General features: G+C 37.3%; 1 protein-coding gene across 1 annotated transcript in view; it reads right to left on the bottom strand.

The window, feature by feature from the left end:
* The window catches only part of RMDN2 (regulator of microtubule dynamics 2), a gene marked incomplete at its 5' end in the record, with an annotated part of 48,267 nt that extends 31,271 nt beyond the window's left edge, over positions 1 to 16,996 (bottom strand). The window contains 4 exons of the mRNA XM_082480173.1: positions 5,548 to 5,608; positions 7,708 to 7,810; positions 8,777 to 8,972; positions 16,542 to 16,996. Of these exons, the coding sequence (XP_082336299.1) occupies positions 5,548 to 5,608; positions 7,708 to 7,810; positions 8,777 to 8,972; positions 16,542 to 16,996 (815 nt within the window). The remainder of the gene's footprint in view (positions 1 to 5,547; positions 5,609 to 7,707; positions 7,811 to 8,776; positions 8,973 to 16,541) is intronic.
* Positions 16,997 to 17,489: the final 493 nt, after the last annotated feature.

The raw sequence follows: 17,489 nt of genomic DNA, 5'->3' as shown, positions 1-17,489 counted from the left end.
AAAGGTTACAGCTATGTTTTTCCTTTTCAGTGTTTTCATTTACTTCAGTTCCTTAGAGGTCACCATTCAAAATATCTAAAAGTTTTTTGATCTCACTGGCAACTACAGTATTAAGTATGATCACATGTTTTCAAAAATCTGGATTCAGATATGAAAATTATTTGCAGCTGCAAAAGTTCATTACCAAAACCAACTGACTACTTCAAGATATTTTGGTGTGTTCTTTCTGCATATACTTCATAAATTTAATCTAAGGATGAATATTGGTTACTTGTCAGTATTCTGATCAGTAAGTTGGCTGGTTTTATTGTTGATATAGTTTATGATACAGTTTTATAAAAAATTATAGGTGACCTCATAAGAAAGATATATGGCTTTTTTTTGTTCTTAACTGAAGTAAATATGAAAAGTAAGGCAAGACAGCTGAACTCTGGGCCTACATTAGCAAGAGTTTGCTCATGAAACCATTCCACTAAATTCTCCTGGTTGAGACAAAGGATACATTCTATTTCCCAGTCAGCTTATAGCAGTTCCACAAAACAGGAAAAACCCTGCTCTGGAAAAGAGATGTTTTTGCCAGTATAATTCAGCCTACACTAGCTTCCAGCTAAAGTTCTTTACTGGAACAGTTATGTTGGTTGGGGTGTGACAAAAACACACATATGTGGTAAACAGAGCTTCCAAGCAGCAGCGATAAGCTTCTGAAGCAAACTTTCAAAGAGGTCTATAGCCCTCATGCTTGCTTGACATAGCGTACATTTCTAATGAAGAAAACTAAACCATAAAACATGGCCGTGTTATACAAGGTTCTAGAGAAGAATTATGAAGAGACAATATTCAAAAGCACAGCAGCAAATAACCTTTTTGATGCAGAGGAAAGGCAGGAAATAGTTTTAAAAACTAATTCAGCTCCAGTGAGGTGTTCTCTATTGACTTAAAAATCCCAAAGTAATTGACCCTAAAAGTGAAAAAAAGGGCACACGGCTAAGTGAGGGATATTGGATGGCTATTAAAGATACATCTATCAGAACTGGATGGCATATTCAATGATATATACATCAGAAATGCTAAATACAAACTGAATTGCAACTCACGAGACATAGAAGGCAATAAGGGGTTCTATAAATACAGCAGAAGGAAAAGAAACAAAAATTAAAGTACCCAACAATTAGCAATGAGAAAAAGATGACAAAAGATGAAACCAACAAGGCTGAATTCAATTTCTTCTTTACTTATATTTCCCATAACCCCCAAGGGTTAACTGTAAGTGGAGAGCAAGGAACAGTACCAGGAAAAGAACAGGCCTATCATTTAATCCTTGCTCATTTAGTAAGCCATAATATATTAAACAGTTTAACAGAACATTTGAAATAATTAATGAGTTGACAATATAGATAGCAGCTATACCAAACTTGAATTAAAACCTCAGTTTTGCTAATAGGAATTATCAAAACCCCTCAGAAATAAGAAAGCACAGATTAGTAAGAAATTGACCAAAACTTGCCTTAGGCAAGGTCAGAAAACCAGCTTTCTCAGCAGTAGCTAATATAGAATGACATAACCTTATACAAAAAGGAGAAAACTGTCTAATGAACAGATGGACTTATCTTACACAGGCTAAGATTATTTACCATATATAGCTTAAGAAAATTTTGTTGGCGGTGAGATTAAAAGGAAGGATTTTGGTCTGAGACAGCATTGCTTTCACACTGAGCTTGCATTCATGTTGAGCTTCTCATCTGTGTATCTAATCTCCTATTACAGTCAATGGAGACCCTGTTCAATTCACAAGATCCCTGCCTGGACACAGGTGCCTACTGCCACTGGAGACACCCCAGGGTTTCCCACACTTCCAGCTGCCAATCTGGAAGGGTGCAGACCCCTGAAGGTCCAGTATGATATCTGCCATGCCATGCAAATATCTTGGCACATCAAATGGTACATGTTGCCTATTAAATGTTAACTCTTCATTCCCTGGAGGATGGATGGTCAAGTCCCTTGCTTGCATGTAGATATATAATGGAGACAGTACATTTAGATGTCAATCTGGAATTGGGTATTGCCCTTCCTCTCTGACCTTAGGTAGAACTGGTATGCCATTCTTCTTTAAGTGACCACCTACTAGTGATCCTAGTATTTTTGTAGAAAGATTTGTTCTATTTTTTTCTTTTAAGTATTGTTTTCACTCTTAGTATCCTTTTTAACGATTAATTTCATATTACTTTCACATATTATTTCTTCATGCCTTAATTGTATTGCACTGTTTTCTGTTCGCACACAGTCTTATCTATTAATCATTTTAGGCAAAATTCTGTTTGCATACAACTTTGAGAGCACAGTTTCAACAGGGAAGATTCCCTGAAGTCTTATTTCCTGTTCATGGGGATTAACATGTAAAATAATGTTTAGATAAACTGGATAAATTTGCATTAGCCAGACTCAAACGATCCTTACCACCCCTGGAGGTATTCAAAAGACAGTAGACACAGTACTTAGGGACATGGTTTAGTGGTGTTTTTGGCAGTGTTAGCTTAATGGTCAGACTTGATGATCTTAAAGCTTCCTTCCAACCTAGACAATTCTATGATTTTATGAATCCAGATCTGACATACAGCTGTCTACCAAAATCCCCTGGCTAATGCAGAAAGTTCCCGCAGAAGGGAAAACAGCAAACATAGTTGCTATCAGGAAAGGGAAAGGAGAGGGAGAGCGCAGAGATTATGGACAAACTAGCCTAACCTGAAAGCACTCCAGGATTCTGTAAGTGCAGAAGCATACAAAACAGTTAACACAAGTTTGTCATGAACAAACAATATCAAACAAAAATATTTTTCTTTTCTGACAAGATAAACAAGTGTGGAATATTAGCAGAATGCAACAAATGGGATATAACTTGACCTTAATGTGGCCTTTGATTTTGTCCTACCTAATGTTCCTCAAAATCTAACCATGGAAATATCATTTAGATTAAGTCACCTGTAGGTGGTTGCAGAACCAGTTCACCTGAACCTCAGCATCTTTATAGGTGTTCCACAAAGTTTTGTGCTGGGTCCATTATTTTCCAGTAATTTCATTAATGAAGTCAATGATTTAAGAAAAACACAAAACAACAAAACACTTTTAAAATAAAATTGTAATCTGGGAGGGGATGTAGCATTTACAAACTTAAATGGCCTCAACGAACCTGAGAAATGGTCTAAAATCAACATGAAATCAATTAAATGTGTGTGAAGCACTCCACCAAGGAAGAAAAAAAGAAATGTACAGTTACAAAACAAGTCCATCTGGTTAAGCAGCAGCACAGCAGAAAAGGATCTACTGGAACCACAGACTGAACAACAGTTGGCAGGCTAGACAAAAACATATACATATCTGTCTGGAGCATGGAAGTCCAATCTGCCCAATATTCAGAGCCTCAGAGAGGCATAACCAGCACGAGGCATCACACTTTAAAAATTATGCATCGAGTCAGAAAGACTTCAGAAAAGAAAGACAAGCAAAAAAAATATTCAGAAAAAAATATCATACCAAACCATTCAAATCTGTGGTGTCCATCTGCGTCACTGGAAAGCCACCAGTTCCACAATAACTCATAAAACCCTCACATTCACTTGCAACCCAGGTACAAAAAAGTATGAAAACTCTAAACCATACAGAAAACATTGCCTGTTACAAGAAGCAGTAGCCTACAAAACATAAGATTTTCCTCTTAAACCTTTCAAATAGGCTTTCTGAACTAACCTCTGGAACACATCTCATTTCACTCATTATTCTTCCCTCCCTAGATGTGCCTGCCAGTACAGAATCTCACATCTGAAGTCCAGCAGACCACCTACATCTCCCTGAACAACATGTAAGCTTTTATCAGCATAGGTTCTGCCAGTGAAGTTGTATTTATACTAGGAGATTTTGTGAGTCTCATGGGCTGGGGAGGAAGGGAGGGTAGAAAGTGCAGGACTTGTGCTTGCATGTGATTTTGTGGTTGTTTATACACATAGCTCTAACTGAGAGGGGTACACCAGCATTACCCTGAAGAAGTGACCATGGCTGTGGTCAGGAAAACAGCAGAAATGGCTGTGAATTGCTTTCAGCGGGTGTTCAAGCTGTATGGGCTTCAAGTCACCTTGCACTGAGGAGTGATGCTCAGATGATCCTCTTCTGTTAGTTTTGCTGCCATGGTGGCAGCAAAGTCCAGCTGATAGCAATTAACAGGCAGTTGGGTAAGGCCAAAAGCAAAGGCTCCTATTTTAAACTGCCACATTATAGGCACCTGGGTCCTAGGCTTCACCTCCAGGCAGGCATCATCATTACTTCCAAGACATCAGAAACAGCAAATGCAAATCTCTCTGTGATGGTGAAGCTTAGTCAAGATTCCTGCAGCACATCACTTGTAGCACTGTTACAAAGCGGATGTTTGGCACTAGTTGTTATAAACAGAAGGAAAAAAAGAATCATAGAAATATGGCAACGCTTACAGGAACACAGCGTGGAACAATAACATAGCCATCTTTGAAGTTTAGGAGAGAGAGACCAGCCAGAGAGTCACCTATTTAAATGAAAACATCTGTGTCTAACAAGTATCTAAACCTGAGCTAGCTGACATGTGCTCCCTTTATTGGCAATGCAGATGTTGTCAACTGAACTTCAGGAGAAATTCATCTCACCCTAATACAAATGGACAAAATGGACTCAGAGAAACTGCACTACAGAAGTGGCTACTTCTCTTTAGATTGTGAAGAGAGACTGGGATAAAAGGATTTGGTTTAGATATGAAAAAGTTAAGTGAAATCCCACCTTACATGTGTAATGACAATATTAATGAAGAACATAAAAACCAAAATGGAAAAGCTAACAATATTAAAAAACAGGAGCTCAGTAAAATTGGTTAATAAAATAGTAAGGTGAAGAACCAGCAGCTAGAACTCAGGAGAATTACCTGTTACCTGATAATGTTGATCCAATAAAAAATATTTACATTTGCAAAGAGTTTTTTTAGTTCTGGCAAGGTCTAAAAAATTAATCCAAGTGCTAAGCTTGGAGGAAATTGGTACGATAAAACAAAAAATGAGAAGTTAATTGAAACTTCCATAGTCCTCTCATTGTCTATTTTTAATTATTAGAATTTAGATTATACAAGAAAAAGAAAGGACAAAATATGAAGTCCAATGACGTTATTTTGCAAAGTGCTGAAAGAGAAGGTAAATGGAAAACTATGGCTTCTCTGAGCAATAATATACTGGTTTAAGCAAATACTCCCTTCTACATTTCATGGTACATACTGAAATATGGTTATCAAGTTGTTTCACATGCTACAGTAAATGCTTCACAGAATACTTCAATGCAATTTTCAGCTGCAACTGATGATAACTGAGTTCCATAAAACTATGAAAAGATATTAATGAATAATTTATGAAATTGATGTCAAACTGCAGCATGATAAATGTAATTTGCTGTGGGCACTATTTAGAGTCAAAGACAGTTGGGGTTTTTTTCTGGATTTGATAAATACAAATAACTTTGCAAAAATGCACACTTTCTCAAACTTACCACTGGTGACTCTCAGCACTCCCAGCATCCAGCTCAACAGCCTTTTCAGCTTTAATCTTTCCTGTAAATTGAATACAATATATTAAGGGATTTATTGTACCCTTCCACGTTTTAGGCAACTACCATGAATCAAGCAACCTGATATACCCTAGCTGCAAAGAAAAAATTGCTTCCTGCTCTTGTAAACATTTAGATGGACAATGTAACATCCCGGCATTACATCCCCATACATACATTTATAAATATGTCCATATATATACGAGTGCAGTTTTAGTATTTTCTCTTAAAATCCAATTCAGATGCAGCTAAATCAGGGAAGAATTGAACTGGACTGCCAAAGGAGGCCATGTTGTCTGTAAGACTGAAGACCTTTAAAAGCAGGCTAGAGAAGCACCTGTCAGAAGAACCAGCAAAGCTGTTTTCTGCCTTGGGTACAGGAATGAACTAGTTGAATTTCCTTTCCAGCACAGACTTCCATTAAGTTCCACTTTTAACTCAATAAAGATGACAGTAGGTGATTTGATCAAACCCATGCTCCCAGTAAGAAGTTCAGATGAGATGCTTGCTGTTTGCAAAGTCTCAGCTGCAACCAATTAAGCCACACTGACATTTCTGTATTGCAAGTTAACTTCATAAAAACAAAGAACAGCATACACAGTCCTCCAACCCCATGGAATGAAAAAGAAACACAAAACTACTGCCAGCTCCCCCGCAGTCACAATCCCTCTGCATCACTTCCAAAAACTGAGATGAAAAAGGCTGCCGCCACCCACCACTTTATGAGAATGAGCCAAACTAGGATGGTTACTCAACACCTGAGACTCAATTTCATTCCATCATTCTTTATCTCTCCCTGTTTTCTGCTATGCCATTATCTTTCATCAACTAAGGCTACATGTAATCACTGGTAAACGCAAAGGATCCAACAACAGAGTTTACTGCTGTAATTTAGTTTGTGTCATAATCCTCACTGCACTGGGTGATCTCCACGCAAAGAACCCAAGTTTCTACTAAAGCAATGACCATATCAACTAAGTAGCTCAGACAATGCAAGTCTTCACAAGTATTTAGATGACAAAAGGATAGGGACAGGGACCTTGGACAAGCTGAGCTTAGCTATGGAATATGTAATGACAGAACAAAGGATGACACTGCCTTTAAGGATGACAAAGAGCAGCCAAAACTGCTTTGTCAGTGATGTTGCACTGCTGATAGAACAAAAAGTAGAAAATGGGAAAAGAATCACAAAAGACAAAATAACCTGAACTTGGAATACACTTATAAAACCTGAATTTGGTGTAGTAAAAAAGGGAGAGGCAATGGAAAAAGAAAGGAGAGAGAGAAGTATTCTCACATACAGGCAAAGATGTTATTGTAAGAACAGTGTGTTGACTGGAGGAAAGTGACACAGGCAGAAAAGGTGTAGGTTTTGTTGTAATAAAGAGAAGAAAGCCCAAAACAGAAAGGGAAATGTAAACTGTATCTTGAGCCAATATATGTCCAGACAGTGAAAGAAAGGGCAATGCTTTTAAAAGCAACAAAGAAAAAGTGCTGGGAAGAAGAAAATCAGAACCTTGTTGAGGTTAAGCTGTCGAACAGAACACGTGGGGAGAGGTGCCTGGAAGCAACATTAATTGTCACACATGACATCTGTTTCTGGTCAATGATTTTTCCAGATTCGCAAAGTTTCATCCCCATCATCACCACAAAAGAGGCTGCTGATACACAGGAGCACTCCTTGGCCCCAGGAAAGCAGAAAAACAAACCTTGACTTTGCCTTGGCATTTGTTTATTCCTCTTGCTCTCCCACAGATATGATTAAGAAACCGCGCTGACAGCATCTGTCTTTTTTCACATTCTGTATCCACCTGAGTCTCGACAAAATACAGGATTTTAAGGCACCATCCAGAGTCAACAGACTTCAGCTGTGACCCACAAGACCAGAAGACTTCTTCACCAATTTTGGATCTCTCCAGTGAGGAAAGAATGGACTGAAGTTGTATACCATGGCAGTTTATTGTGCAAAACCTTATTATTACAGTACAAATGCTCCCATTTATTGGACTGGAAATTGCTTGGACTGGAAAACTTAACCAAAGTTCTAAGCATGTTTCACTACATTCAGATGGCATTTTACATAAAAATTTTTCCTCTGCTTACCATCAGTAACATATTTCCTCTTCTCCTCAGCATCAGTAGTCATCTCAAACAGATCTCCATAAGCACGTGCAAGTCTCCAAAGAAAGTCCACACAGTTTTCATACTGAAAACAAGGATAGCTGGGTAATTAAACTGATCAGAAGGTGATTTAAACATTTTCCTTTCATAATGCTTGAAGCAGGTTATCAGAACATGGCATAAATCTTTCGTTATTTTGCATCCTATACTGCTTTTAGTTTATGTGAGAACCAGATGACCATTTTTTCACAACCAAAGGACAAGACAGCTTTTGGAAATATCCTTAGCTGTTTAAAGAGGTTTTCTTTCATAAATCAGTTCTAAAGTTCTTTTATTATAAAAAATAAAAAGGTAATCCAGTAAAGCAAAACAGATCCCTGAATGATGTGATGCATACTTTATACTTTCTTCAGGTATGCCACAAGCACCATACTCACTCACAATTAGTACCTCATCTACCTTCCTGGGTATTTCAATGTGTAAATGAAAATATAATCAGAATTAATTTTTGCCAAATCAGAAGAAAATGGTACACTGAATTAAGTACTGCACATCAAACCACTTTGAAATTTTATCTGGAATTACATATGTGCACAGTAAAGTCAAAGGAAAAATTCACATGAAGAATACAAGAAAGGTATAAGCAGATTACAGGCTCTTACTTTGATTTCTTGAGAACACTTGGTCTGGCTACTACCTAATTCCACAGGACTTTCTCACATAGAGCATTCTAAAACCAGCAAAAGTAAGCATTATTTACGTAGAAAAAAGACCATGATCTTTCTTCGTTACATGCAAAAATACATACATCAAGCAAAGCCTCAAAGTTATTAAGCCTGGATGGGACCTAAAATAATAAAACTTCTATGCTCGCCCAACATGAATATTGACACCACCTTGAAATATTCCTTTTTCACTGTATTTTAAAAATACACATGAAATTTCATCTTCCATTTCTGTATGCATTTTAATGCTGGTATTGAGGAAGTTCTCAAAAGCAGTGCAAAGCATATATTAATACCAACATAATATGAAGTTTACCCATTAATACCTTCTCATCTTTCTCAAGCAGCAGTCTGAAGCCCTCCTTTTTATCATCCTCTGAACCCTTGTGCAAATTGTCGACCTGCTGTAAAAGATTAAATAACTCTTCTTCTTCTTCTGATTTCACAATCGCATCAGGTGATTTCATACATCCCTTTTCTTCCTCAGAGTCCCCTTCAGAATCAGTATGAGCTGTAAGATAACTAAAATCACAGAAATTAATAACCATCTTTTCTAAAAATATCTGTAAAGCATTGTTAAATTCAAATGCAAAAAATTTGGAGCACAATTTCTTCCAATTGTCCAACTTTAAACGAGTTTTTATTTGTGGTATCAAGCTTATTATCGTTATTAAAAAACCTTTATCTTCAAAGGGACAGCATAATCGTATTCCAAACATAATAGGCAAGTAATTACACTGCTGCCTTATACTGCATTAAAAATACAGATACATATTAGAAACACATGTATCCTTCTGTTTCAAATGCAGAACACTTTAAATCATTAATGTGTATTAAGACATGCTCTGTAACCCTGAATAGGCCTCTTCAACTCTTTACCTCTATTTCCCTAGGTTTTGAAATAGGAATGAGCTTCCTAACCAAAATGTAAGTGCTAATAAAATCACTTATGCAATGTTCTGTTGAACAATTGTAAGACCTAAATATAAGCAGTAACATCATTGTTATCAACTCCTTTACTTATTTCTTTTGAACATTCTGAAGGTCAGAATATCCGAAACTGGGAAGGGGCTTACATTAACTCATTATGCTTAGTGTGCAAGTACTCAGCACAAGGCAATCAAGGACAAAGAAATATTTACAAAAGCCACAAATACCATGCAGAGATAAGCAGGTGGACTTACTGTCCAAAGTGCTGAGCATACATTAGGGTCCTCCAATCTCATATAAAAGTAGCTGAATGGCATTATTTTTAAAAAGTAGCTTTTTGCTTATGTACTAAAAATGGACAGAAAAGCCTAATCTTCTGCATTTCCACTTTTGAAAATATTTTTCTGATGAAAAATAGTAATGTAAAAGTATTAGCTGCCAGGTTCAGAGATTTTTAAAATGGTAACTACGAGAAAAAGTAAGTATGAAATGTACTATACACGTTAAGCAACTGAATAATTGAAGTAGGTCAAAGACAGTCAAAATATATAAAATCTGTTTTGTTTTTCAGAAATATAACCAGTACAGAATGTTAGCAATATAAATGGAGGTTAATAGTCATGGCTTTTAAATATTCTGTTTTCAACACGTTGCCTTTGGAAGTGACCAGAACTAAAACAAGAGCAGATACACTTACAGCCTGTAAATGAACAAGCACAACTGCTTATCAAGTTATGGAAATGCTAGATGTGGCATGACAGTTTCACTGCGAAATTAACCCAGTAATATGGGAAAGAGGAGTCAAAAATACATTTGGATAATACAATATATATATAAACCACGTGCAAGTGTTCAAACTGAAAACACGGAGCAGAGCAGAGATGGGACACTTCATAGATTACTACAGATTTGTTTTACATAATCTTGATGATGCTGAAGTTGATGACACATCCTATGTTGCATCCTGCAGAGTCTTTATTTATAAGTAACCAAACATTTATTTTGGTTTTCTGAAGCATCTTTGAAAACACAGCATCTTGTTCTTCCATAGTTATTTTGAAGTGGGTGAAGAACTGCATCATATGTAAGCTACATTTCTAAGAGCACTAACGTGACCAAAAGTGCAAGGAATTTGGTGGGAGAAGAGCAGTCTTTTAGCTCCAATACATAATCCTATCATGTAAAGTATGTTTGGAAAGTACCTTTGGAAAGTATATCACAGGCCTTGGATGCTGCACCCCACAATTAAAAGATAAATGCATGGACAGTTTGTGCAATTACTGACCTAAAATAAGGGCACTAGATACTATAAAGTAGCAACAACTAAGCAGTAAAGGCAATTTCAAATTCCCATACAATACTGCAACAATAACATTCCTTAGTTACAGGAATTTGAGCACTGCATCAAATGCTGCCTAAGCAGGCATATATGAAAATAAGGATTCAGTGTTTGGAAGTCAGCGCTGACGTTGTCACTTCTATCTTTGCTGCATAAACATCTGCTAAAATGTCTATGATCGCTACTCTTCCAATGTTAGAAAGCAGGCAGAAGTGATTATTAGAAAATGTTACTATCCTAGCAAAAATTTAAAGGCCAAGGTTGGGCTGACAGCCAAACCCTGTCACTCCAAACAAGCCCAGCAGAGATTTCCAGCAGCAATGTATCAAACTGTCATGGCCAAACATTAAATTCATATGACATCAGTTAAGTCACATGAGAATACTCACTGAGAGACTCAAATGGAAAAAGTGTGAAGTAGGTCACTATCTAACAGATGATGTGAACCCCTAAAGAGCTAATTATAAAATATCATGGAAGAATAATCTTTTAAGATCAGACCACACTGCATCAAGCCATTCCTCATCCTGCCTCTCCTACAGAAATATGATCTTGGGGCCATATTTGTGCTGAGAAACAGCAGAGACAACAGGTCATTTGACAGGTCATTTCTTCCCCACTCCCTCTCACCTCCACTGTCCTGGAAAATTCTCTCCTACCTCCTCTATTTATCTGCTTTATGAATCCTCAAAGAATTTAAACGTGGAGCAGACCATCTTAAGCCTTGATGAGAATGCCATACATGTCAATTTACTTGTTAACTGCATGCTTTAAAGATGGCAGAACAATACCTGTAATACAAACTGTGAGAAGTGAAAAACACCAGTAAGTAATGTTGTTCAGTGTAAGGCAACGCCAGTAATTCCTAGGGACTGCAACAAACCATACAACCCTGTGCCTACTGACATAGATAAGACAACACTGAGCTACGCTAAGGGGCAGGAATTTCTACACAACCACCAAAGAAGAACTCTATTCTCAAACAAAAGAAAAAAAAAACTACTTAAAATCTTCTCCAAGTTTGGTTTGAAGTGAACAGTATTTTTCATGGAAAGGGCAGAAATTAAATGTCCTGATACCAAATGTCCAAGGGAGTACAAACAATTGCTAGTGCTCAAGATTGGGCATGCTAGTTACCCCCAAGAGGCATCAGCATTCCTCTCAATGTTTCCTTTCTTTTCTCAGAAAAGTAACTTCACAGTGCCTTCAGAGGGTCCTCTCTTCTTTGTTTCTTCTTCTGTGGCTCCAGAGCTGACATTGCTGCCTCCGAGCATTTTCCATAGGAAAAGCACCAAGATGACAGCCAAGGGCTTCATGACTTATTTGTGATGAGTTCCCATCTCACTAGTCACACACCCCAGGCAAACTCCTATGTTGCTCAGGAGTCACAGGGGTAAAATAACAACAAGGTATTTTAACCAAGTATAAAACGCTAAATATCACTTCAAACACTGTTGCAAACTAGGCATGAAGAATATTTTTCTATTTTGTTTCCAATGACATTCATTTTCTTACTAGCTCTTTGTTTGATCCTTATCATAACTGAAACGTTTTAAGTATGAAAACATAACATGTTAAGAAGGCAATACATATTTTTAAAAAATAAACAGCTAGGATTTTTCCTAACAACTTGGGTAAGCTGTCCTTTACCAATTCAAACCTAAGCCAGTTTTAGTACAAGATAGGAAGTCCTTCCAGCTACTTAAGGAAAAAAATAAGAATGTAACAGATATTATTGATATAAAACTACGATAAGATGAGCTTGATAACTGACTTAAACAAAGCAGCTAGCAGGGTTACACATCTACTCATTCTAGCAAAGAATGTTATGAAGAGCAATACTATAAAAAAAGCCCCACAGTACTAGCACCAACAGAAGTAGAGATTATTTAAACACAGTTTAAAAACTCCCAAGAGTCTAAGGGCTGATGACAGTAATCCAAAAGGGAAGTTAACAAAAAACGAGGAAGTGTCATTATGGTTTGTTTTAAAAAGATTTCATAAAACACTGAAATCTGCAATTTTACCTGGTATTTTCCTGCAAGAGGTTTTATCACATGATAAGTAGAAAAGTGAGTATTTAGATGTGAAAAACACATTGACCAATATTTGGGAAAATGGAAAAAGGTCTACAGTCAGTGCCAACTTGTTTTCACCATTATTACCAACAGATTTTATTTGAAAGATAAAAACATTGGTAAGAATGTGAGGACCAATGATCAACCAACAGGACTCAGTTGGATCACAAAGGACTGTACAAAGTTCAAAGAACAAATGGAAACTGTGCTGGAGACTCACCACACTGTGGTTAAACTGTTCAGTAAATCCAGGCACCTAGTAGCACATGAAGAAAAAATTGAGTTACACGGTATAAAACATCACCGTGGTATAAACTCACTTTGCTTGTTCAAAAACTGTGCTGGATTGCCTGTAAATTGGCAGACAGTGGGCCTAACCAGGTGTCATCTGTTCATGAGACTTCAGCTTTTAGACAGATCAAATATCATCTGTTGTCTCCCTGCCAACTTAAAAAAAAATTACAAGCTGACACAAACACCGTCTCATCCACTTGACCTAATTCAATAGAAAAGTGATTATATGTCACTGACTGATCTGGATCAAATTTGCACTATATGACCCAGCAGGGTGCATATCCATCAGTAATGATAAGCAGCCTTCAAGGAAAAGTTTGGCAAACCAGATTCTTAGGTCAACTGAGGGTTACATTGAAAACAAATGGGCAGCAAAAATAAATGAAGAAATGGAGAAATGATAAGTGAAGTCATACTCAGAAACAGGCAAGGGAAACATTTCTGAATATTTAAGCTATTTCAAGGAAAAATTATAAATACAACATATAAATAAATTATAAATAAATACATTATAAATAAAACATCTGTACAAAAAGGATTTACTGCGGTGAATCTTTCTGGTAACTGATGCCAAATGTAATTTGAAAAGCTTGGATGCCAGGCCAGCAGAAGACTGGTGCCAAACATGACACTGGTGTCAATGATTCATCACTGCTGTATCAGGGAGGAAACAGCTTTAAAATCACAAAGAGGAGAGTTAGGTGACACTCTCCATCCCAGGTGATCATCAAGACACAATTTATTGTATTTGTAAATGTATGAGTGCTTGTTACATTCTCAAATGTTAAAGACTGAGGTTTTCACTAGTAAATGATGGAAACTGAAACAAACTATTAAGAATAAAATACCAAAAAGCACAGACTAGAAACCTTGGCTCTTTACCATTCAGTCAATATCCCATCCATTCAGTGTATCTTCCATTCAGGCTACCTGTTATTATGTAAAAATGTATCTCATTTATTAAAAAGTATGTGATATTTTTCCACTTACAGAAATACATATTTTTTGAAAGGCAAAATAGAATGCTTCTCTTCCTAAGGTGTTGAATACCAACAGTGACACTGAGAATATGACCAGAGCAGATAAAAGCAGTGAGGACCACATCAGAGACTGCCAGTGTCAAATATTTTATGGAAAAAGCAGGTAGTATTAAAAGTTATTCTGGAAGAAGTTTACAATTGTGAAACCAATGTAGTCATCCAGCACAAGTCCATAAAACTCTTAAGATTACGTCATCTGTCAATTCCCAGCATCTACCCATTTGTCAGTTAAAACCAGAAGAGCTTAAGGCAAGCAAAATCCTATCTTCTAGATCATGAAAATACTGCTGAGGCAATGAAACACGTTGCATGTACTTTAAACAGGATACAGAAAGTGAAAAACTGTTTAATCATTTAACAAAGAGAAAAACTTTCTCTCCCACACAAACTAGCAACTGAATGCATTATTGCATGTGGAATTCACCACAGAACGCTATAAAACAATGTACATGGTGTTATACCTAGAGCACGTGAAGTGGTGATGAACATGAACTGGGAAAAAAAGTGTGCTGTTACTGTCTCTCATGGTGAACTCACAGAACATGCACCACTGTCATTAAAGTTACGTAAGACCTCAGAAAAAGCTATATACATTGCAACTTTACAGACATTAGGATTAACAACCTACTTGCATTTGCAAGGGAAAGAAAAACAAATACAGCAAGAAAATTACTAAAATAAAAGTATCTTAAATTTAAAGAAGATATGCAAAGCAAGCACATCAAGTACAAGGTGTTAGTAAGAAAAAAAACACCTCTTTTCAAAAGGGATTAAAAATAGCATTGGAAATGCACATACCCAAATGACTAACACTATCTAAACCTTGAATTATCTTCCTTCCTTCTGACTGTATACAAATACTTGTCAGAGAAGGCCTCTCTTAAGGACACAGTCAAAGCTCTTGCGCACTATAATCACTTGTATTGAATCATGTCATCAGCTTCTTCGTCACACAGGAGAACATGAACAGACAAGTTTCCTTGGTTAGTTCTCAAACAGCAATGCAGCTTTCCTGACCAGAAAATGGGATCTTCTCAAATGCTAGGTGTGGAATAACCCCTATATTGCATCTGTGAAGCTGATGATTCATAAACTGGTCCTTTAGCCTTATCTGCATCTCCAAGTATTTTATGCATAACATAAAGGCCTCTGCAAAACAACTAATGGATCAAAATATGAAGGGGGAATGTCTTTGAACACCCCTGCCAATACTGAACACTTAACATAAAGAAAAAATAAAGAACTGGTTCATAACAGAAGTGACAGCTCTCAAAATATGGTATCAAAATATAAGACTTGTGGACAGAATTCTTGTTGTGTTACGTCCCACGGGAACTAAAAATAAATGTGGAGGAACTCTTCAAAAATATAATTTCTTTCATTACTATATGCAGCATGTTGCTGTCTTCAGAATATTGCAGTTAATTAACATATCTTTAAAGAAACACTAGTAGGCTGTAATTTGCTGCCTACACCAGTATGCACAACACACTGAGGAGATGATTCAAAAAACTTAGTTGCTACAAACATACCCTTATTAAATTGCATATAAGTACCTAATCTGATTATATCAAAACAAAGTTGCATTTACAGGAGAGTAATGTCATCACCATTTTTACATTACTACCAGAGGGTATATTAGGTAACATAAGAAAAGACAAAAAAATAGTCCTTCTCCTGGACTCCAGGTACATCTGATCCTTCAGCATGTTCCTCAACTCACACATATAAAAGATTCCATTAACCACAACGGGACTACAAGATGTGATCAAAACTAGGAACTTTCTATCTTACTGAGTCAGTACCCTAAATCCCTCATGATTACTTTTTAAGCCACCAGAAAGCGTATACAACAGCAAATATACTTAAACATACTGCTATTTGTACACATGTTGCATTTGGACATAGCTTTCATAACATGTAATACCTTTAGACAGAACACTGTAATAACTCATCTTTAAGGCCCATAGAAGACAACTATCTCAAAAAGCACAAGAACATTCATACATTTGAACAAACTCTGTCAGAGACACAAGACAAGACTACTTTCTTACTGGATGCACTTTTAAAATCACACCATTATTGTGAACTTTGCCTCACTGCATAGCTATGTAGCAATACCACATCAGATTGTTACTAAATGCACCCATAAAAATCTGTATTGTGCTTGGCATTAAGCCAAGTTCAGCTATACCGCAGATTCAGAGATGGTCACCCAGAATTTTTTCTGATCTAAATATTACTACTCTGAATTTTGTTTGGGTGTTTTTTCCCCTGGATATAGAGAAATATAAAATATACATAAAACTTTAAAAGGGCTCCTGTTTACAATACAAAGTTTCACATAGGTAATGATGCAATCTGCACTCTATGTGTACTGTAGTATACAAAAAAAATATCATTGACTCACCCTCCTTCACTTTCAGCCTCCTCAGAGCTGGTAGTTTCTGTTGCACCAGAAGCTGTTTCAGCTTTTCTCCGCTTCGTTGCTCTGTGTGATGGGCTAACTCTTTGAACATCTCTCTTCCCTTGAAGCTCATTTCGAACAAGCTCTTCAAGCTTCGGAATAGCTTCTTTCAGAAATTTCACCTCTCTCTTCAGTTCGTCCACACTTATTAGCAAGCCATTCAGTTTTTCTAGTATCTGCAGTTGCCTTCCATGTAAAACCATTACCGCTCCTTGCTCATTAGGAGCTTCATTTTGCAAGCCCACAGAATTAAGCCTGTTGCCTACATCTACGAATGCAGGTATACGCACAGCTGCACCAGGTTTTCGGATCTTACGATACCAAATCACCATCAGGCTTATTCCAGCAGTCCCTGCCATTATGCCCAGTATTAGTCCTTTATTTTCAAAGGGAGACATTTCTGCACTCTCCTAAAATTGTGAGACAACAATAACAGTCATAGTTAAAGATGTTTCCCTACTATACCCAAACGACTTTGCTTTTAAGTCACAAAAGTGTAGGCTAGAATAATTGGAGCGTGCTGCTGATACAAAGTTACAATACAACTCTAGCAGATTCTGTAATGAAAGCCTATCTGCTCTGACAGCAAAAACAAGACGGCTGTGGGGTTGGTGAGGGGGGGCGGGGGGGAATGAGAGATACACACTTCTGCATCGACACGTGCGCAGGAGCGCAGCCTTCACTTTTAACCTTCTCCGCATCTTGGGATTTTTTAATTATTTTTTTTTTTTAAATGCGAGGAACTCATATAATCGGATTTTCCGCAACTGCAGAGCGGCGGGAACCCAGCTGTCAGGCCGTAGTGCAGCCCGCGCCGCCCGCAAGGGTGTCTCGCCGCCGCCCCGGCCCCACCGCGCCGAAGGGCCGCCGGAGCCCGCCGTCATCTCCCCG

The sequence above is a fragment of the Vanellus vanellus genome (genome assembly GCF_965231255.1).
Source record: "Vanellus vanellus genome assembly, chromosome: 3".
NCBI lineage: Eukaryota > Metazoa > Chordata > Aves > Charadriiformes > Charadriidae > Vanellus > Vanellus vanellus.
Note: the sequence above shows the minus strand (reverse complement) of the source record. Positions and strands in the feature narration are given on the sequence as shown.